We start from the raw sequence: 22501 nt of genomic DNA on the forward strand, positions 1-22501 counted from the left end.
GTTGAGAATTCTAGGATTCCAAAATGAAATTCTCAACTTGGTTGGCGCAATTTCTCGTGCGCGTGTGCATGCACATTTTCACCTCCGCTAAGTCACCGTGGGCATAGGAACCACTGCGTGCCTTGCGGTTCCCTCAACCCACTCCTCAGTTAGCTACGGACTGTAGGGTGGGGTTGATCCGCGATGGGATTCTTAAATGATGTGAATCCGCACCCAGTGGACCTCTCTTACATGCGCGTCAGAGAGGTCGCAGTGGGGGAGTGGCTGAGCCCTGCCTCTGGGTTGGTTTTCGTGAACCAACCTCTTGGCCGGCCTCGCGCCCTTCAGACCCGCCCACCCTCCGATAATTTGAGACGGGTTTTGTACGGTTGAGCTCCGGGACCCATCACTAGGCAGTACCGGTCCTCTACTCGTCGCCTAGCCACCTGAGCTCACCCATACCGACGACACCCGGACCGTGTCCTCAATATCAGGTTCGCCAACTCAATTGCTTCAAAATAAAGTTTCTTCTACTCAATTGAACTAGTATTCAGTATTCATGCGCGCCCGCCACATGATCTTCGTCCTGTACTACTACTGACGTCTCATCATTCCTTGCTAGACATCCACGTTTCTTTCATCGATTGCTTTTAAGAACTTTATCGTATCTTCTATGTCTTCCTCGGAATAGGCTTTCAGGTATCTTAGGTAAGTAAGCGACTTCCACCGTCCCTGCTTTGCTATTGTTCTCATCGGTGTGCCGAGGTTGTATCTGATTGATGTGCCTCCTACCCTGAATGAGTGCCCTGACCAAGTGTTTAGACCTGCTTTCCCCCAGCACTCGCCTGCTAGTTTTAGGAATCTAGGTTTCGTCACCGGTCTCCTTCCATTTGAGCTGGACGTGCTGAATATCAAGTCGTCGCGATCTGCCTTTTTGTTTGCCAACAACACTCGTTCTAAAGCTGCGACGGGATCTAATACGTTGAACTGTTGTTGTAAATGGATCATCTGGACTTCTTTCGATTTCGCCGTCTTCGCCTTCCTTAAGTGAAGTATTGCAAAGCGTTTTCCATCTTTTTCTCCAAACTCCATGTGCCTTCTTAACAAGGCCCCTTGTTCTGGTTTGTTCCTTAACAGTTCTCCTAACCGTGTCATTCCCCAGAACGCAATCAATGCCACCAAGCCTACAAGGTTCAATTCTTCTGATTTCACGTAAGTCGTCTTAAATAACTTGAACAATTGTCTTATCATAATCGGCTGCTTATTGGTCGTTAATTTCTGTTCTTCCTCTAGGCGTTTTGTAGCTCTCAATAGTACCGCTACAAACTCTGTGTCTGCCAATGGTCTCTTTGTATGTCTCACCATACTCCAGGCTCTAATCCCATCCAGGTACTTCTTTATCGTTACTGATGAGATTTTCCTACTTGGTCCATCTTCTCTTTCTAGCTTTGACTCTCCGGCCCATGCTATAAATTCGTATATATCTTTGTCTGATATTTCTTCGTTTTCGTCAAAACCACCAGCGGTTTTATCTTTAAATTCGATAAATTTACTCATGCCGCTTGAGTATCCCTTCAAAGTGCTGGTCTCCCATCCGCTCGTCGCCGCGTGTTTGCCGGCTAGTGATGTAGCTTCTTTCGCTGTTTCGAAGTGTTTCGGAAGTGCCGGTTGTGGTTTCTTTGGCATGATTGGACTTTAGCGGCAAGGATATCGGTAGGGGTCTTAAATTGGAAGAGGGGCTCTGAATCACTCAGGTTATAAAAAAGGTTATGCATTTCATTCTTGTATCACAAATTTTTTCAAGTCCTTGGGAATTCTAATCCATACTTCATCTCTCACGTGTTTCGAGGAGTCGAAACCCCTTGATAATTTATCAGCGGCATTATCTTCCGATCTCACTCTTTCTTGCCTCACTCTACAATCTAACCTCATCAATAGATCCTGGATTTGAATCCACTCTCTGTTCACCCAGCGGTTTTTTGACTTGCCGTTACGCACAGCGCCCTCCGTCATGACATTATCCGTAAGCACCAAAAACTCCTGTCCTTCTACTGGCATCAGTTGGGTTAAAATCAACAATCCCAGCCGTAGTGCGACAGTTTCTGCCCAGGCAATCTCACGCCTTGTATTATCGGCTTCGACTTTGTCCCAACCTGTTCGAAGCCGGAACCTTGACCATTTTCTGCCGATTACTATGCCGATTCCATATGAGGTTGATGCGTCGCCTACCCACGCGACGTTCCTTACTCCCGGGCTTGGTATCAACCTACGTGGATTGGCAGTAGACAGCACCTTTATCCATGTATCTAAATCAATCATCACCTCCTCCGGTATGTCGCGTAACGCTAATCTATTTACCCATTCTGCCATCCAGTGGTACATCGCCACACAGTGGCATTTCAACTGCGGATATATCAACGACACGTTTGCCAACCTTCCCGCTAGTTTCTCTACTTGTTTATGGTTCGACCGTTTCAGCGCCTTGAACTCCTGGATTTGCAATATCCTTAGGAGTCGCTTGGAGTCTTGTAGGCCGACAGTTTTGTTTTTACCGTCCCATACCATGCCTAGGTATTTTTGTTGATAATCAAATTCTTTCCATTTCGTAGGGTTTGTCACTACTCCCAACTCGTTGCTTAGTTCTACCACGTGTGTCATGTTGAAGTGGTTTGACCCGTCATCCGGTTTAACGAACAGCGTATCATCTACCCACCGAAAAGCCTGGGTGAATCCGAACTTTTTCTGGACGATTATTTTCCAGGTATCGGCTGCCTGGCCAAAGGAGCCGCATCCGGCTACTCCTCCAAACGTGATCCTTGTGTCGAGAAGGACTTTCCTGTCGAATGTAAGGATCATCAAATACGGCCATTGGCCTGGCTTCGTCGGGATCTGACAATAGGCTTTCGCCCAATCGTATATGCCTAGGAGTACGGGGTAATCGATAGATAGTAAGAATTTCACTACCTTGTCGAAATCATCCCATGACGTGATGAAATCGTCTTTGTCCACCATCGCGTTCACAGAATTGATTGTTGGTTCTTGTCTAGGAAATGATAAGTCATTTATGGGCCTTAAAGAACCGTCGCTGTTAGTGACCGCTCCTAATGGGTTCGTTCTGAAGAACCCGAGTTTATTGTAAGCTTCCTCTTTTGTGAATGGTCCGTACATTCTCCCTGCCTCAATTTCTTTTGACAAGTTTCCTTCGATTTCCTCTTTTGCCTGAAGAGCCGATGAATGATTAGGTGGGCAATAATATAGCATGTCTGGTAAGTGAATCTCCGGTATTCCTTGGTCAAAACCCTCCAGAAATCCGCGAAGAATGTGGCGTTTTTCTTGTAAGAGGTTGTTTGCTCTTAATTCTCTCTCCCATACGTGGAGATTCATTTCACATCTGACTTCTGTTGGCCATCTGCCCCGTGCTCTCCCAGTCGGTTTTGCTAGTGAGATTTCACGCCTGAAGCCTGAAGAGGGGCTTGTGTTCAGGTCGCTCTCAGATCGGGGGCTCACGTCTAAACGGGGACTTTTAGATGGGATGAGGGAAAAGGCGAGGGGAGGGGAGGCAAGGTCATTCACAGGTTAGGCACGTTTGGTCTTGTTCTCAAGCTGGCATCTCATGACTTCATTTCATAAATTGAAAATTGAATTATTCGTTTAAATTCCTTCTGATCGTGACTCACTAACGCTTCTTATGATATCTTCCGTATTTAGCACCCCGTGCTCCGTCTCTGCTACGGCTTCGGCTTCTGCCTCTCTCTAGGCTTCGGTCTCTATCTCTCCGCTCCTCATACCTACGATCGCTACTCGTGTAGTCCCTACGGTATTTCGACGTCGCTTCTCGTTTTGCCTTCTCTGCGGCTTTCTTTGCTTTGTACTCGAGAGGTGGTAGCCAACCTTCTTTCCTTGGATGCGTCGCCTCAGGTTTCGAAATCAAGGTCGACGATTGTGTCTTCGCCGTGGACGTTTTCGGGAGACCATCTTCTGGGTTCATGTTCTCCCTTGGGCCACCCGGTGCATAGGGATTTGTAAGGAATGCTCTTTCATTTAGATTCTTGCATGTCATTTTCACCTCATCGAGTATCACCGTTTGGATTTTCGAAATGTTGCAGATATTCCTGTCGGTCGTCGACCGCATGACTCCTTGGCGGATTCTTCGACAGTATCGTAACGCTACCATCCACCCCGCTTCCTCTCTCAGCTCTATGACTAGCTGTCGATGTTTCTCAAAGCGTTCTGCCTGAGTCTGCCATCCTTCCTGCCTTACATACTTTATGAACAGGGATATGGCGTCCAGCCACTGTTCATACTGCATCGTTAACTCGTCCATCGGTGGGTTTCCGCTGTACATTTTAACTCCCGCTCCGCCTTCCAGGATTTTCGATTCTGATAAAGCTTTCCTTGTGCACCAGGCTTGATGGTCTTGGATCAAGAAACTTTTGTTGAACACTGCCAAGGGAATGTAGGCCTTAAAGGTACGTAGATAAACCTGGAGTGTAGGAGACAGTTGAGTAAGGCCTTTCGCCATTTGTACTGAATCATCCTGTAGGATCCGCCGACCGTTCTCGATCACATCGCCGTTGGACAGCACCATTCTACCTTTGCCCGACTCGAGAAGAGCTTTCGCCAATTCCTCTTCCTCCACTGATGTCGTGCCGGTGGTAGCTTGTGGTTCAGCGTTGATCCGCTCAACCATCCTTCTCGCTTGATGAGTTGTTGCTCGTGTCCGACGGTCTTCCCCCACTGATGATGTATCGGAGAAGCCTTCTTCAATCAACTGGTACGGTGCCGGTGACCTACGTCGATTGCCTCGTTCACTCCGATGCTCAGCTGGTGCTGGTGATGCGTGAGAGTCGCGATCTTGCTCGTCCTCTGGGTACCTGCCTCTTTGAGCTCGAGACCTGCCTCGTCTATGAGGTGAGTCTCTAGTCGGAGACTCCGGAGACTTTCTACGCCTGGCCTGAGATTGTCGCCTCGGAGAGTCTCGCGATCTGCTTCTCTCGAAAGGTGAGGACCTTGGTCGGGATTTGCCTCTATGCGCACGCTGAACTCTGACCTCCGTTCGACTCGGTGTTTCACCAGGTTCTCGGACCGCTCCGTTGGTTCTGCTCTGAGGCATCTGGGCTTGTTGAGGAGGGGGGGTTGTTGAGTTCGTTGGGGTACTGGAGGGGGTCGCTGAGGGACAGGAGGAGGTTGCATCCGAACTACCTGTTCAGGTTGTTGACGAGGTGGTGAGATGCGTCTTGGGATCGGTGAGACTCTCCTGGACTCTCTACGACGGCTTGGCCCTACTGACGGGTCACGACTACCCCCGTAATCTGAAGGGACTCCCGGTGCGAACGTTTGTAAGAATTCTGCCAAGAGGTTCGCTCCTGCTGCCTTATCCAACGGATTGTCGCTCGAGTAAAGCTCTTCGATCCGCGCTTGCATGATCACAGCTTTATCTCCGTCCGCTGTTTCATAATGGGGGAGGCCACTTGTAAGTATACGCCTTGTTTCTCTGTCTGCTCTATTGTTCTGACATCGTAGGCTTCATCTCCACTGGAGCATGAACACGCCTCTCCTCATTTGCAGCTAGGGCAGCTCTTCCTGCCATTCTTGCTACACAACAGGTAGCCTAGGATCAGGGGTCGCGACAAGCCTTTCAACAATGCGCTTACGTCGGGCCATCCAGAGGATATCCTCGGCCGTTCTTGTGGCAACACTTCTTAAGACGAATGTGTTCCTAATTCGACGTGGTACGTGTGTAGACAATTGATAACTAGAGAGGAAAAGGGAAAGCCAAATGAGTTGGAAAGGGTTTAATAGTGAAGTACTAACCTAATGATGAAATGTCTTCTCCATTGATGTCGTCATCAGACGACGTACTCGGGTTTTTACGACCTTTCCCTTTGTCTTTCGGCGGAGAAGGTCTCCAGGATCCGTCTCGTTCCGTGTCTGAGGATCCTCTCATGTTTGGGCCATCCAATACCTCTGGTTGTATCTCTTCGCCGTCGATATTACCTCCGGTTATCAATAGCTCATCTTCTTCCTCTTCCTCCTGAATTTTGTCATCTCTATTCTTCCTCTTGTAACTTCTCTTCGGATTTTCCAGACTTGGGCCTGGTTCCACTCCAGTTGCAATCGAAGTTGACCTTGTTAGCCTAGCTTCTGCTTGAGCGATTCTTGCATCCATCGTAATAGATTGTATTAAAATTTTTTTCCGAATGTGTTCGAAAAAGGAGATGAATTATCTCGGTTGAGATTAATTATAAATTGAGCCTTGACGTTGTCTTGCGAGGTGAAAAAGGTTTTCGTTGAGAATTCTAGGATTCCAAAATGAAATTCTCAACTTGGTTGGCGCAAATTCTCGTGCGCGTGTGCATGCACATTTTCACCTCCGCTAAGTCACCGTGGGCATAGGAACCACTGCGTGCCTTGCGGTTCCCTCAAGCCAAGTCAAAATGTGGAAATAATACAAAAGAACACTCTGTTCCTTCAATCAAGGCAATTTAGTCCAGCTGAAATTGATGAGGAAGGTGTGGTACTGGGATTAATACCGGTTGTACTTGCTACATAGTTACAAATCTTAGGTTAGGGGGAGGGACCACCAACAAAGACAGCTTGGATCTTCATACTTGAGATGTCTTCTGATGGCAATAGCCTTGAACAGGGTACTCAAATTGAGAAGAGGCTTTTTTCAGGACCAAAAGAAGTCTTTGAGCATTTCATTGGAAACATGAAGATTATCCTTGCAGTGTTATCATGAAGAACACACAAAATAACACACAGGAATGTACCAGCAGCCAGCATAACATAATAAATTTTTCAAAAACGACAAAACTAGTCTAAATAACAGACATTTGCATTCTTTGCACAAATTGTCAAGTTTATGAATTTGTAGACAAGAGAAATTCCACAGAAAGAAACAGAGTGCTGTGGTTCCCACTCTGTCTGGCCCTGTAACCATTCATGGCCTGGAATACAAAATCAAGAAAAGACAACCAAAGTGACACTGACAGAAACAGGTGTGATTTTGTGTTTGAAACCTTAAGGATGTGCACACTCCTCTATAATCCTCACCCAAAGCCAGGGTTCTCTCTCATCTGGATGATGTACCCAATCATTTGGGATGGTCACACTTGTTTCGGTAATTTCATGATGGCCATTGGATGCTGGTGGAATTATCTCCACTCTGTGGCCTTCACGATTACTCAATGTGCCTCCTCCTCGTTTTGGACCATTCCAGATAAGACCATACATTTCTTCATCAGGGGAGAGTGCAAAATCATCGCTTGTGCTAAAAATGTGTTGAAAGCTGCAAATTAACACAAAGCCAATTGCCAAGAATTTGGGTAATAGCAAAGATTTCATGATGTGGATGATTTCAACTGGAAGGATAATTTGTGGTCAAATCTTCTCAGTTCTCATATATGTGGAGTTGTTATCAAGTCACTGGCACCTGGATGACAAGATATCTCAAAAAAGAAATTGAAAGGGAAAGAGCTCAACTTGTTTTTAGCCTGAATCTAAGTGATTTGCCATGTCAATATCCAAGCAGATGAACAATAATGAGATGCTGTATAATGAGATGAGGGCCCACCTAGAATCCGGGAAGTTTGAAATCCCAAGAAAATATCTCAACAAAGATCTAAAAAGATAGAAGCGTGTGAATGGATGATCAGGATCAGACTTAAAAGGTAGTATGAAAAGCAAAATTGGAATTTTATAAAAATCAGGTCTCACATTATCAATAGCTATCCAGAAAATATTGACTGGATTTGTCTAATTGAAGAAGACAGGGTAAGAAAGGATGTACCTGGTTCTTATAATCTTTTCCTAGACCCTATCTTTTTTTATTCGAGCAGCAGTTGAAACAAGATCTCAATAAAAGCAAGTGGTTTTGGGGTATGGGTCTATAATTGTGTCATGATAGCAAGTGGAAAATCAAACTACTGATTTTTCCTGTGAAAAAAAACAGGGTCTGGGTTTCTGAAACAACAGTTATCTCATTTTGGGTGGTGATTTTGTATAAATGAATGAGACTGTAATTTTATGGTGAGACCAGGAAGGTATCTTTACATGTAACAGATCTTCCCCTCAAAAGGAAACAAGTTTCGTAGCTAATTTTGGGAAAATATGCCAAAGCTCTTTCTCACTAATTGTTCTACATAACATCTTTTCAAGCCACCATCCACTATGTACTTGGGGCAGGCCCATAGAGGCATGTTGAACGTATCACATTGACTTTTATGCTGGGACCCAATCTAGAGCCTCTCACTTTGTAAGTCAACTTAAACTCAACTCCATTTTGAGCCATTGTCAACCATTTCAGGTGACCCCACAACATCCTGTTGCACAGCTCACACCTCATTGGCCAATTATGGACCAGCTTTCCCTTTGTTGACTTCACAAGAATACCAAGAATCAAGTGACCCAGATAATTTTTCTTCTAGAGCAGTTCTTGCTAAAACCCCAATCACTTATCAGGTGAATGGTGGATTCTGACAATAGAGATATATAAAATGATCTCAGTGTCCCAGAAGATTATGATTTGAAATATGGAATCCCATCAGAGAAAGCAGCAAGCAGTGATAAAGTGTTCCTTGACGTACATTGCAAGGAGAGATATATATGTCTCAAACCTGTGTGGAGGATGGGTGCCAATCATGTTTTCAATTTACAAATCCAACCTTTCATGATATGAAGACAAACTTGGCAAGTGTTTCTTTGTTACAAAAGATATAAGATCTGGAAGACCTCCACTATGTTGCTGACGGACTTGAGAAGAATGAGAAGGATACCCTGAGTGACTTCAGGAAAACAACATCACTAAGTGCTTGAACCCACAGAGGCTAGCTCCAAGGGCTTTGTTCAATACAAACATTGTAGAAATCTGTAAGGGGTAGGGCTACATTTGGACAGGAATGCTGAAGGGGGAAGATCACAATGAATAAGATGATTAGTCACTACATGAGCGTCACAGCTTTACATGATGATTCCAAAGTCCTCTTTGATGGATATCAACACCCTGTAGATATGAAAGAAATACTCTTATCAACCCAACCTGTGTGAATGTGACTTGTCAGCCAGCTGACACCACACTTCTTTTGAATTTTGACCTGAAGTCCAAGCAGGTCCCCTGATAGAGCTTTTGTATGCTCTTATGGTCTAATGAATACCTTTTAGCATTTAACTTCTCCTTGTGATGTACCCTTACATATCCCCCTCAGTCAAAAGACATGGTCACATGAAAGACATGCATATAAGGTGCTGTACATGGCAAAAAGTATATAATTGTGGGATACAAAGTAGGATCTGGGCATGTGCCCAGAATTATTTTGGCAGTAAATTTTGATTTTCTGGGCAAAAGAACGGGCCCAGAATTCAAATTTACTGCCAAAAGAATCTTGGAACAAATCTGGGAACATGCCCGGATTCTACTTTGTTTCCCATAAATGTGTTGTGTATCCTGAATATTCCTGAAGGGACCTCAGTGGTGATTTGCCTGTGTGCTTTATAAGAGTTTAATTTTGACATCTTAACTTATACATACACACTCCTTGTGAACTTGCCATTCTTGTAAAACAAATTTGCCAGGTCTATGCATGTCTTGCTTTTCAGACACCTACACAACAGGCAATTGGGAACAGAATTCTGTTGTCAGAAATGACTGCCCCCAGGCCCAATTTGCTTGGTGGTTGGTATAGCATAGCCCATACCTGTGCTTGGGCAGCATTATTGCAAGCTGTCAGATGGTTCAATAGTGGCCATTAGACCATTTTTGGAAATTTTGAGAGGTCTGCCAATCACATATCTCATTACTTCCACAGCCACCCCATACACCCCAGGCCAACATCCAAGGACCAATGCAAGATATTGCACTCCATTGCAGCTCTGCTGGGGTTAGTTACACTTGCAACAGTGTATGAGCACATTGCATGCACATTGAAAGAAATATGAGACAGGAAGGGCACATTGCAACACAGTTTCAGTGCAATGCAATTGTATCAGCTTGAAATATGATTGTACTAATATTGTACAAAAATAAAGCTTCCTTGCAGAAAAGGTGCAAGGAATTGTGTTGAGGAGGCATTTTGCTTTGGTTTGTTGTGTCTCAAACAAAAGCAACACAATTGGTAGGGCCTGAGATCCATTGTGGCTGCAAAAAAAAAACACAGTGCATTGGTCTAAAATTTCACTTTCAGCACAATACAAGAAAGGCCTCATTTTTTAGCATCTTATTGAACTTGTGCCTCACCCATTCTGGTGAGGTCATCCATATTGCGGAGTGTTAGGAAGGACTTTCTGTTGAAATATTCAATTGACTAAGAATGTTACTTATGATATATGAAAGTTAAATGATCATTCAATTCTCACGCCAAATCAAGAAGTGATCATGAAGTAATGCACTCGAGGAAATGTTAATGTAGTTGAGTTAAAGAAGTAATGCACTCAAGGAGATGTTGATGTTGTTGAGTTAAATTGCGTAGTCATGTTCAGTTTCTAGCGGATTCAAAGTAGTTTCATAAATTTAATTTCATATATAGAGACTTGTAGGAGTGGTCGTATTGTTTCTCTTTCCCTCATCTTTGGGAAGAGAACGTACATGCCATCCATTATTTTCATCTTATACATTATCATGAATATTAACTTGTTATTTCTATTGTTATGTTTTCTTTCTCATTAACAACTGGCAGAGTTTCATCAACTTCCATATAAGATCCTATCTATAAGATAGAAAAAGGTGGGGGAGCGCTTCCCCTTGACTCGGGACACAGTCCTGAGCCTGTGATCGCCCACCTGCTGTGACCCGGGTCAACCGATAACCCCCTCCCCAGTACCCCATGATAACAAACTGGATCGGGACCTGTACAGGACAGATGCACGCTTGTACAAACCATAAACTGTTAAACTTAATTCCAATCATTGATTTCAATTTCCGATTGTCCGATCAGTCCTGGAACCTCACGTTTTCCAACATCCTCAATGTATCTAGAAGGTCTTCCTCGCTATACTCCCTTATGTAAAGCTTGTAAGCTTTCGACTTCCACCTCCCAACTGTAACTATCTCTTCCAGAGGACTATTCAAATTCCACCTTAACGAAGCACCGCCAACCCGAAACGAATGTCCAGTAAGAACACCTCCCGAATGATTCTTCCACACATCCAAAAATAACCTCTGACATCTTGCTTTTGTTAAGGTCACATGGTGGGTCCCTTTTGGATACGAGAATAGTGAATTGTCGTCCGTTGCTTTAGTATCTTGTATCAACCTTCGTATAGCAGATACCGGATCAAGGAGCGATGGTTGGGTTTGTAAATAGATCTCCTGGATCTCTCCCACTGCAGCGGTCTTCGCTGCCCTAATTTTAACTATCACGTAAGCACCCTTCGGATCCCAAATAAGGTCTTTTACTTTAACTTGATCTAAATCCTTTGCAGCTTTCACCAACTCGCCTAACCTTGCCATACCCCAAAAGGCAACTAAAGCGACCGTGTACGCCACCTGATTCTCCAAACTTCCATTTGCTAACATCTCTACTAGCCTAAACAAATCCCTTATTAAGACTGGATTCTTCTTTTGTTTAGGTTCTTCCTTCAACTCCAACTTTTGCGCTGCCGTCAATATTGCTTCTATTTGTGGTGTTGCTTGATGAGGGTAATCGTAGTCGTGAAACAAGTGCCAAGCTTTCACACCTGAGAGATAGGTCCTGATCGTATTCAATTTTATTGGCGGTGAATCATTCAATCGAATTGTGCCTGTTGGTGTCGGACCCGCCCATACTACGAAATGATAAAGGATATTTGGGTTGATCGGCAACAACGAAGACCGCGGAATCAATTTTTCCGAGGCGAAGGCGAGTAGCTTCATTACTCCCGCATTATAATGTTTTAGTGTTGCTGGGGACCAAGCACCTCCTATCATATATGACTTTATCACATCAGTTTTTGACAAATCGACTCCATCAGGTCCTTTTAAAAATTCCATTTGAAGAAGCTTCAGGTATTTGCGGGTATGAGACTTATTGATAATCAGGCCGAGAATTCGGCTTGGTAGAATTCTCACTTTAACAGGATCTCACATTTTTCTCACAAGTCCGACCGGGTCTACTCACGGACCTCTCTCAGTATGGGTATGGCTCAAACACAGTGGACTTTATTTCATAAAACTTGTTCAACTACCCCTTGTAAGTCAATCGGGATTTCGATCACTACCCTCTTGCTAATATCTCTCTTATCTTTCCCCCTAGACAACAAATCAGCCAGATTATCATCTGTCTTAACACGATGCGCGACTATATCACAATGGTAGGTCTCAAGCAATTTTTGAATAACCTTCCACTCGCCATTTACCGCTCGATCTTTAGATTTCTTGTTATCGACCGCAGCTTGAGATGTAGTATTATCTGTGAGTACCAAAAAGGTTTTCTCACCAACATCCGTAAACTCATGTACCATGATCATTCCCAACCGTATTGCCACAGTTTCCGCCCAGGCAATATTCTTCTTGACTCCACCTGCGCTTCCTTCATTCCAACCAACGACCAAATCAAACTGCGCCCATCGATCACCAATTAGGACGCCAATCCCCAAAAGTGAGGCATCGCCTACCCAATCAAGGTCAATTGGCACTTGATCTGGTATGATTCTTCGCGGTTCTAAGGTTCTCACTACCGTTTGCCACTCGACCAAATCTTCCCTGACATTGTTCGGTATCTTCCTTTTTGCTGAAGGTACCTGCCATTCCGCTTCCCACCGATACAAGCTTGAAACATAACATTTCAGGTGAGGTACAATGTGTGTAGTATGAACCAATCGACCGATGAATTTTTGAGTCTTCTTCAAGTTGAAAGACTCTTCCGGTTGCAGGAATTCATTGATTTCTTGAGTCTGTTCTTCGAATTTTTCAGCAGGTAAACGTACTGTCCTATCCTTTGAGTTCCATATAAACCCAATATACCGTTGCTCTTCTTTAAATTCATGAACCTTCTCTGGATTAGACGCTACGCCCATCTCTGAGCTGATCTTCACTATGTCTTCTATAGTAGTCGGATTATCTACCTCTTTCACCAGCAGATTATCGTCCACCCACCCGAAAGCGGCTGTCAACCCAAAGAAAGCTACCATGATCTTCTTCCACAAATCCGCCGGCCTTCCGAAAACACCACATCCAGCTACACCACCAAACTGAATCCGTGAATCCAACCAAAGTCTCCCACGCAAGTCCATAATGAACAAAAACCTCCATTGAGATGGGTGTATCGGGATCTGTCGATATGCCTTCTCCCAATCAAACACTGCAAGTAAGTACCTCCCTTTATTATCTCTAAAGAACGCCGCCACGACTTTAAAGTCGTCCCAAGTTGTTTCAAACTCCTTTTTATCTACGAAGCTATTGACTGACGGTGTTTCTTCACTATCCTGTGGGAAGGACAGATCATTGATAATACGAAACGAACCATCCCCGTTGATAACACTACCCATAGGACTTGACCGAAAGAAGCCCAATTTCCTAAACACCTCCTGGTGAGTAAATGGACCAAAGATCCTCTTTGCCCGATGTTCTTTTGCCAACGTATTTTCTATCTTTTCTGCCGCCTGGTGAGCTGACTCATGATTTTGTGGTGTAAAGCATTTCAGATTTCCCAGTGTATGACTCGGTATACCCTGATGAAACCCATCACGACAACCCCTAATCACTTCATCTGCATCGTCATAAATCTTAAATTGGCGTACTAAAGACCTCCACCTAGTCAGGTTCAAACCGCACACTGCCAATTCCGGTGGCCACTTCGGATCATAACTCCTTCCTGAATTCACATAAGGTAAGAGCCTCACATCACCGACATCTGACCAGCTGTCAGACCGCCTAACTTCTGGGTTCGCACTTGGACTCCGGATTTCAGATCTCCAATCAAATCTACACCGCGAATATCAGGAAGGGTAGGATTCAAGTTTTTGGTCAGAACAAACTTTCTCTAAAGCCATCACTGCGACATTTATTTCTTCACATAAGATAGTAGGGAGCTATTCAAGAGTGCTCACAGGAAGTAACGAGTCATTAGGTAAGGAGTACCCCAACTCAACAACTGCTACGATGGTCAAACAAACCACCACAAGCCTTAGAGGCACAAATCAAGAAAACACACATAATCGGTCCTTAGGACAACGTTGGTCACTTATCTCAACCAACAGTCTCGTTTTAAACAAGGAATTTCTGAAAGGAAGAATTCTCGCTAGAGTATCATATACTCAATGGCTTACTTTGCCTTATTCCCGCCACCATATTTTGGGCCTGTCACCTCGCGATTGCCTCCTCGTCGATCCTCTTGCCTATCATCCTTGCGCCAAGATCTGCCACCATCACCCCTCTGGCTATCATAACAATCGTCTCTACCACCACCACTATGATTGTTCCACGAACCACCCCTACCCCTTCCACGCACATTACGACCTCCACCTTGGCGATCTTCATAATGAAGGTACCCTGAACTTCCAGGTCCGTCGTACACCGGCTGGCTTCCGTATTGTGCTGGATGATGTGTGAATGGTTGAGACTGATTTGCAAAGGCCCAAGACCTAGTGTTGGGTTTACCGGGGTGGGTCGAGTGATTCATGTGTGAGTTCATAATGGTACCGTTTTGAATTACGCTGCCTGGAAGCAGCTCCCCAGAAATGGGATTGATGTTGGATTTGCATTCAAAGTCTGCATAAGGATTGATATCACAAAACCGAGGCTGAAAGTCGTTCATCCGCTCACTATCAAGCCGGGCATTGCGTTCTAAGGTTTCATCCCGAACGGCAGGATTGGCAAGTTTACCATCTTCGTTCCGAATTGTCATCACCGTCGTCCTAACCGCCTGGTCATAACAAAATGCCATAGGCCAACATAACCGCTCCGCCTTGATTGCCAAAACATTTGCCTTATGAATTAGGAACATATCCGCCAGCTTGCCATGGTCATAATAACAAAGGTAAGACACAAAGACGTCAAAGGCTGTTACCCATTCACCAAAAGTCATTTTCCATTCATCTGGTACGTGTAATCCTGAATAACGAGTCTCTTCTTTATCTCCTTTAGCTTTTGGTTTCACTCTAAGTAAGTCTTGACGTAACCATATTGGATTAAAGATTGATAAAGGAACGTATCCGTCCATCGGTCTCATTTTATCATCCCAGTATCTCGACAACGCAACCAAACCGTGTGTCTGAATTCCCGCTTCACCAACTTCAGCTTTCTTCTTTGTCGCTGAATCCGTGGTATCTTTTACACTATCGTCATCGTCTTTTGTCAAGTCCCAGACTTTCTTTTTCGCAGGAGCAACTGTGTTGACTGGTGCCGGACCCGTTGATAAGGATGATGAAGAAAGAGGAGCCGATTGGTGTTGTCCTGTAACAGCTGAAGCTAGGCTTTGGGTAATCGCGGAGGTGACACCTTGACGGTTCGATGAATTCGCATTGGAGTCGTTAACAACTGTTAAACCATTGGCTAGGAGCCAAGACTGAAATCCTTTTGGAGGACTCTCTCCGACGGCCGTGACGGTAGCTCTGCGGTTCGGTGAACGCACTTTGAAACGAAAGAAACGAGGAAAGGGATTTATTTTGGTTCAGTATATTGCTCATCTTATTCTCTATTCACGAGGCATCACTATTCGTGGCATCACTATCTGTGGGTAATTTTCATCTTCGCAACAGCGGCAACACCAAATGGTGGGTATGATCATCATCTTGTAGCTTACAGCTGGGTGTAACAACCACGTTATCTCTTGCAATTAGACCACCGGAATGCAATACCAACGTTCCACCATTTCCTTGTGCGGTTGCGTCGACTGTTGGGGCTTGGAGAGTTGATGGAGGAGGCTCTGGGCCGGTATCCAAATCACCTGGAGCAGGTAATGCAGGTGGGGGTTGGGTGTTTGCTCCTGGTACCGTTAAGGTCACAACAGGCGTCGAGCTATCCACCGCGGAAGGTTGACCACTGGTCCTAGTAGACGATGTACCATCACGACGTCCGCGTCCACATCCCCTCCCACGCTGGGCAGTAGTTCTGGCCGATATAGCATTAGGTACTACTGGTTCTGAGTCTGGCGGTGGGACTGAGCCACCTCTCAACCTATCGCTAGTTCTCCTTAGCATCTCTTGAAATTTTTCTGTGTTAGTGTCCTGACTATTGTTGGTGGACATTGGTGTGTTTTAATCGATGAACGTTTGAAAGGTTTTTTAAGAGAAGAAATTCAAAAAAGGAGAAGACAAGCAAGAGCTTGTGCTTAGAGAGAGAAAAGAGGCGATAGGATGATTTCCCAAGACAGGCGTGAGAGAGTGGGAATGGGGAATAGACGCGGAGAAATTTTCTATGAAGATGGAGAGAAAATTTTTCACAACCTTGACTGTCTCAAGTTGCCCGTCAGAGGATATCCTTTCCCTGTCTAGGGATATCCTGTATTGCCCATAGTCCGACATCCGCCCGTATCGTGGAAACAGACGGTACCGTCGTGCCTTTGGGTACCGTCATCCATTCTTTGCACTTATCGTGCTATTGCACAATTCATCAGGTGAATAATAAATCTTTGGGAAGAGAACAGTTTTATCAACTTCCATATAAGATCCTATCTATAGGATAGAAAATTAACTTACCGTGCCTTTCCTTATAGGTCAGAGCCTTCTATATCAGTCAGCGTTGTTAGGTAGTTCTTTGCGCTTATTGTGCTATTGCACAATTCATCAGACCCGTATTCCTAGACTCCAAGACATTCATACTTTCAGACCAAAGAATAGATTCTGGGAGCCCTCACAAATTCAGATCAGTAAGCCTATGGGGAGAACAACTTCTCTCTGAATAAAATTAAAATTCAATGTTTGAATTTCACAGCCTATGATTTGGCTATTCAAGAAGAAAGTCCTCTTGCCAATCTTCTGCTTGCCAAAAGACTTCTTGATCTCTTGTCAGGCTACCAGCCAGTCAGTCAGCTTTGTTCTATCCAAATGTTGAGCTTTTGGCCAGAATATGGCTGGTTTTGTCCAACCAAACCATCCATCATGTGGCTCAGAGCTAATTTTTTGAGTAATTCAACAGCACAACCGTTTTCAAGCTGGTTGTGCGACACAAACTTAACCGATGGTGATGTATGAATAATCCATTCCATTTCAATCCATTGTCTAAACTTTTGACTGATGTCAAATATAAATCCACAACACAACAATACCAAGTTGAGCATGAAGACAGGAGGTGGCAGATCTGTTTCATCTGAATATGTGCACTCTGGTGGAAACACACAAGTTACAAAGATAAACTGTGTGATTTATCAAGCAAGCTAAGTGATTCTCATTGAATAGCGCTCAATCCAAGTTACAATCATTACATTTTCAAAAGTTACAGAAGAAAGTTTTAAGTTTTCTACCATCAAGACAACACAAAGACACAAAAATGAGCAACCCAAGTAACAATGATCTAGCGGCAAGACTGTCAAGAGCAGAAGAGAATGTGGCATGCATAACACAAGCAACAACAGCAGCCATGGGGGTACAACCGGGACCACCATCAGCACCACCAAGCAGGGGTAACGGTAACCAGAAGAGGACAGCAAAGAATCCAATGGAGGGACCAATTGCGGAAGGAGATGAAGGCAACAAAGACGGTGCACCAATTGGCTATGACATCCTGCTAGACGGAGAATTGATGACACCCAACAATGAGGACGGGTTGTATCAACCGGGGGAAGCTGAACCAGAACCAAAAGGGAAGGGTAAGGCAGTCTCTGTGGAGGAGGATCAATAACTGATAGGTAAGTCATAGAAGAAAAACATAATCCCTACCTTCATCATAAACAGCAATTGCAACTCCACCACAATAACACCAGTCTGGAACCCTCCCGTAAACCACAAACCAATCACCCAAAAGCTGATGAGTAAGACCAAATTGAAAGCTGTGTTGTTGCATACAACAGGAATAGAACCAACCACTGGCAAGCTTAATTTCTGAGGTCACAAAGTGACAACCAGGTTAGGCGAAGCCACTGGTGACAGCCAGAGGGTTGGGAACCCGGCAGATTCACATATAGAATCAATCACAACAAGTGATTACCAAGCTCTACAGCTGGTGGATGAACACGGTCTCATGACTTTCCAATTAAGATTCAGAAACCCTCCAAGAGGAGAGAAAACTCATGAGACTCACTTTAATAATTCATTTTGTATTGTGTGTGCAGAAGAAGGCCATGCAATGATCCAGATGCAGGGGGAAATCAACAAACTGTACTTGAGGTACAAGTGGGCCAAGGGGGCAGCGCTCCTAGCGTATTTCACCAACAAGTTTTTGCGTGAACCAAGAGACTCTGCACAGCCAGGAGAAAGAAACCCCACTCCAGGGCCAAGAAATAGGTGTAACCTGAAGAGCCGCCCACCAATAAAAAACCCACCCGTGCAACCCAGAGAACGGATCCCAACACCCCCTCCCGTAGACAGGCAAATCCCACCGGAGAGACACATGGCCACACGTAGAAGCCCCAGCACCTTAATTCAGGAGGATTTTTCAGACCCACTACACACATTGCCAACAGGACTTACCACCACATTGTGGTAGCTCCCCCCCTTCCAGCCGCGACTCCTCACCCGCCCATGGAGGACCACCTCAATGTGATTGTTCTGTGATGCCACCACCAAACTGTTGGGTCCATTCATCAACACCCACTGGACCTTGGTACAACCAATCCCCAAAGCAATCTTATAAGCACAAACCGGGAGTGAGCCAGAACCCACCACTGGACAGATGGAAGAGCAAACAGCCAACAGAGTTACCACGACAAAGTTAGAGGAGGAGGTAGCAAATGCAATGCTGGAGTCAGGGAAAGGACAAATGGCCCTTTCTGACGGGGATGTGATAGAGAACGGGAGAAGAATCCTATACAATAACTCTGAGCAAATGGAGAAGATTCTCACCCCACTATCCCAAGTCCTGCAAGTGTGGCTGAAGACCTTCAAGGTGTACATCCCACTGACAGTGTTCAACAAGCATTGGTTGCAAGAGGACCAGAAGGAGTGGGAGGTAAAAGAGCTCCAAACCAAGGCAAAAATCCTGAAAGGCAAAGCAAATGTCAAAGCGTACGGCGGAAAACCCCCTCCCAACGAGCTACTAATGCAATTCAAGGAATGGCTGGACAGCATGAAGTTGTTTGTTCAATACGTTGAGGAGGCTGGTTGGGTGAGGCAGGCATCAAGGTTCAGATCACATATGGATTTTGTGATGGATTTACGCAAGAACATCACCTGGAGTATTCCAGAGGCAAAAAGGAAAGAACACATATCACAGATTGGTGAATTCTACCAGGAAAAGGCCAACCGCTTCAAGGATGCAGAAAAATTATCCGGACAACTATCACACGCGGTGTTGGTGTACCCGCAATTGAAGTGCTACTGTATGGCAATGTACAAGTGGATGGCGGAATGGGTGCATAAGTCAGCGCTAAGGGATATCCCGGAAGAGGTGAGGGAAGATTTGAAAGTCTGGAGACAAACATCATTAGAAGAAGACCCAAGGAGATTAATCCCACATAAAGGTGTCCGTAATGTCACTTGGGTGGGGGATGCCTTGACAACATACGGCATCAGTATAATAATTGGGAAACAATGGGCGAGATTCATGTTAAGAAATGGGTGGAACAAGGCAGACAAGAATGGAGACAGGAGAGAGATAGCATGGGAGGAGACTGTTGCCACACGTCTAGGGCTGCTGATGCTATTGAGATTGATGGACATGAGCGGGTACAAGTTCTTGATGTTGACCAATAACGTAGTGACAGATGCAGCCATAAAAAACGGCAAATCTCGGAATCTGTTGGTGAACAGGGAATGGATGAAGATACAGAACAATCTGATGAGGCTGGAATGTAGGATAAAACAGAAGAGGGTTATCTCAGAAGATAATGCAGCTGATAAACTGTCTAGGGGAAAAGACTCATTGAAGAGAGAGCACAACAAAGTGTGGGTAGATCTGCCAGACAGCCTGAGACCTTTTCTTATACAAGAATAATGTGAAATGAATATGGCTGAGAGCCAAAAAATGCAGACCAAGAGTCATAAAGCAGACCAAGAATCAGATCAGTGCTGTGAGTAGACAAAAATGTTTCAAATCAAAACACAAAACGTGAAGACCCTGTACCCCGCTTTGGACTGAAGTAAAGTAAACCAATTGAGACAGATGAGAACAAATACACATGCAAAGTCTCACCTATACCAGCACACCATATTTGAACAAAAGAGAATCAAGCAAGACAAGGCACAAACTCCTTAAGCATTTCAAATTGGCAAGAGAACAATCAGGACCAGCAGGGAAGCACCTAACCCTGAGTGGATGGGCGCGAGGAACATTAAGTGGGTACTCCATTGGAATGTTGAAGTTTATCAGCTTCAAGATGAAGACCACAGGAAACCTCAATGAAGACAATCCAATCAGTGATAAAGATATCTACAACTTCATTGCTTGGGCAGGTGAATCAAAAGCAGAGAAGGAAAAACAGACCAGATAGAGTGATATTGTCAGTCACAATTAAAAAATATCTTGATGGGATACGCGCATGGCATATTCTCAGGCATCTGTCCAAACCTTCAGCGGATCGAGATGTGGTATCCACCCTCCTACAGGCAACAAAGAGGAACAAAGAGGCAAGAGAATTAATAACTGTAAAACAGTCAATTATGATAAGACAACTCTTTTGACTTTTTAAAGAAACTACGGGAATTCAGGCAAACTACAATTAGTGGGATCAGTAACCCTGATTGCCTTCTGGGGGATGGCACAACTAGGGGAATTATTACGCCAATTGAAGGAAGACAGTGCAATCCCAAGGAGACATGTGAAATTTGGCAAAAGGAGCAGAAGCCGGTTTGCCCGCGTACACCTGAGGAAAGCAAAGTCAGCAAAACCAGGCAAGGTCCAAGTCATTTACCTGCAACAACAGAGAAATGTTCTGGATGCTGTATCAGCTCTAGAGAGGGTGATGAAGTTGAACAAAGGGGAAGATAGAGACAGCTTACTGTTTGCCTCATGAGGCACAAAAGGACTAACCACATTGAAAAAACCCTGGTTTACCAAGTTGGTAGAGGAAAGCTGGGGGAAGTCAGGAGTAGATAGGTGGTCAGGGCATTCCTCCCGGGTAGGAGGCGCGTCAATAAGATACAATTTAGGTACCCCGGTGAGAACCATTGCTAAACAAGGCAGATGGAAGTCTCTGGCTTACCTTTGTTACTGCAAGGCGTATTTGGACAAGGAAGTGAAGGACACGATAAAGTTTCTGGAGGTGATAGAGGAGAGCTGAGGAACCTTCAGTGAACTCAAAATTTTATACAGGAGACAAATGCATATAGTTTAAGGTTTTGCATGGATAGAGTTTAATTAAACTAAAGTGAACAGGAACTTTGGAACTGGAATTTGCTGAATTGTAGATCCGGCAATAAAAGGAAACTCTAATCACCGGTGACACTAAGCCAACAGAAATTTTTGGTGTTGGGGGATAGCCCCTGGAAGGCTAGGCACCAAAAAGCTTGCAACTTAGATGAAGGGGATCCAGGAGCTAAGGAAAAAAACCCTTGAACAAGGAGGGGGGGCGGGTATGTAGGTGGGAGCCCAGCCGGACGCATCTCCCTTGGTTTTGCAGAACCAACTGCAGACGGCCGGGATCCGCCGCTACTGCAACAAAACATCCTTTGACTGAACGTAAGAGATGTTTTGGGCTTATGGTTCTGGAAGAATCGCTTGAGGAAATCCCTTGAGGATCCAGAGATTTTAAACTCTCAGATCTAAAAATGGCTCACACTAGGAGCGTAACTCACAGCTAGATGAGGAGTGGGTCCCTTCTGCCAAGTCAAAATTTGGAAATAATACAAAAGAACACTCTGTTCCCTGAATCAAAGCAATTTAATTCAGCTGAAATTAATGAGGAAGGTGTAGTACTGGGATTGATACCGGTTGAACTTACTACATATTTACAAATCTTAGGTCAGGGGGAGGGACAGGTACAGCACCACCAACAAAGACAGCTTGGATCTTCATATTTGAGATGTCTTCTGATGGCAACAGCCTTGGACATGGTACCCAAATTGAGAAGAGGCTTGTTTCAGGACCAAAAGAAGTCTTTGAGCATTTCATTGGAAACATGAAGATTATCCTTGCAGTGTTATAATCATGAAGAACACGTAAAATCACACACAGGAATGCACCACCAGCCCACCCCAGCATAACATAATAGGCTTTTCAAAAACAACAAAACTAGTCTAAAGAACAGACATTTCCATTCTTTGCACAAAATGTCAACTTTATGAATTTGTAGTTGAGAGAAATTCCACAGAAAGAAACAGAGTGCTGTGGTTCCCACTCTGTCTGGCCCCGTAATCATTCTTGGCCTGGAATACAAAATCAAGGAAAGACAACCAAAGTGACAGAAACAGGTGTGATTTTGTGTTTGAAACCTTAAGGATGTACACGCTCCCCTATAATCCTCACCCAAAGCCAGGGTTCTCCCTCATCTGAATGATGTACCCATTCATCTGGGAT

At 44.6% G+C, this 22501-nt stretch overlaps 4 protein-coding genes across 4 annotated transcripts; 1 reads left to right on the top strand and 3 right to left on the bottom strand.

Annotated features, from left to right (window-relative positions):
* Positions 1–4746: 4746 nt before the first annotated feature.
* MELLADRAFT_89327 (uncharacterized protein) lies at positions 4747–6148 on the bottom strand (the record flags this gene model as incomplete). Its single annotated transcript, XM_007404526.1, has 4 exons — positions 4747–5449; positions 5496–5590; positions 5634–5680; positions 5794–6148. 4 exons carry the CDS (start codon positions 6146–6148, stop codon positions 4747–4749), a joined length of 1200 nt encoding a protein of 399 aa, XP_007404588.1.
* An 854-nt stretch (positions 6149–7002) lies between these two features.
* Positions 7003–7326, bottom strand: MELLADRAFT_123969 (uncharacterized protein; the record flags this gene model as incomplete). Its single annotated transcript, XM_007404525.1, has 1 exon — positions 7003–7326. One exon carries the CDS (start codon positions 7324–7326, stop codon positions 7003–7005), a length of 324 nt encoding a protein of 107 aa, XP_007404587.1.
* A 6464-nt stretch (positions 7327–13790) lies between these two features.
* Positions 13791–16140, bottom strand: MELLADRAFT_89328 (uncharacterized protein; the record flags this gene model as incomplete). The annotated part of the gene is made up of 4 exons (XM_007404524.1): positions 13791–13934; positions 14002–14077; positions 14221–15523; positions 15696–16140. 4 exons carry the CDS (start codon positions 16138–16140, stop codon positions 13791–13793), a joined length of 1968 nt encoding a protein of 655 aa, XP_007404586.1.
* A 1240-nt stretch (positions 16141–17380) lies between these two features.
* MELLADRAFT_89329 (uncharacterized protein) lies at positions 17381–18535 on the top strand (the record flags this gene model as incomplete). Its single annotated transcript, XM_007404403.1, has 2 exons — positions 17381–17699; positions 17937–18535. 2 exons carry the CDS (start codon positions 17381–17383, stop codon positions 18533–18535), a joined length of 918 nt encoding a protein of 305 aa, XP_007404465.1.
* Between the last annotated feature and the right edge of the window lie 3966 nt (positions 18536–22501).

The sequence above is a fragment of the Melampsora larici-populina genome, assembly GCF_000204055.1.
Source record: "Melampsora larici-populina 98AG31 unplaced genomic scaffold MELLAscaffold_2, whole genome shotgun sequence".
Lineage (NCBI taxonomy): Eukaryota > Fungi > Basidiomycota > Pucciniomycetes > Pucciniales > Melampsoraceae > Melampsora > Melampsora laricis-populina.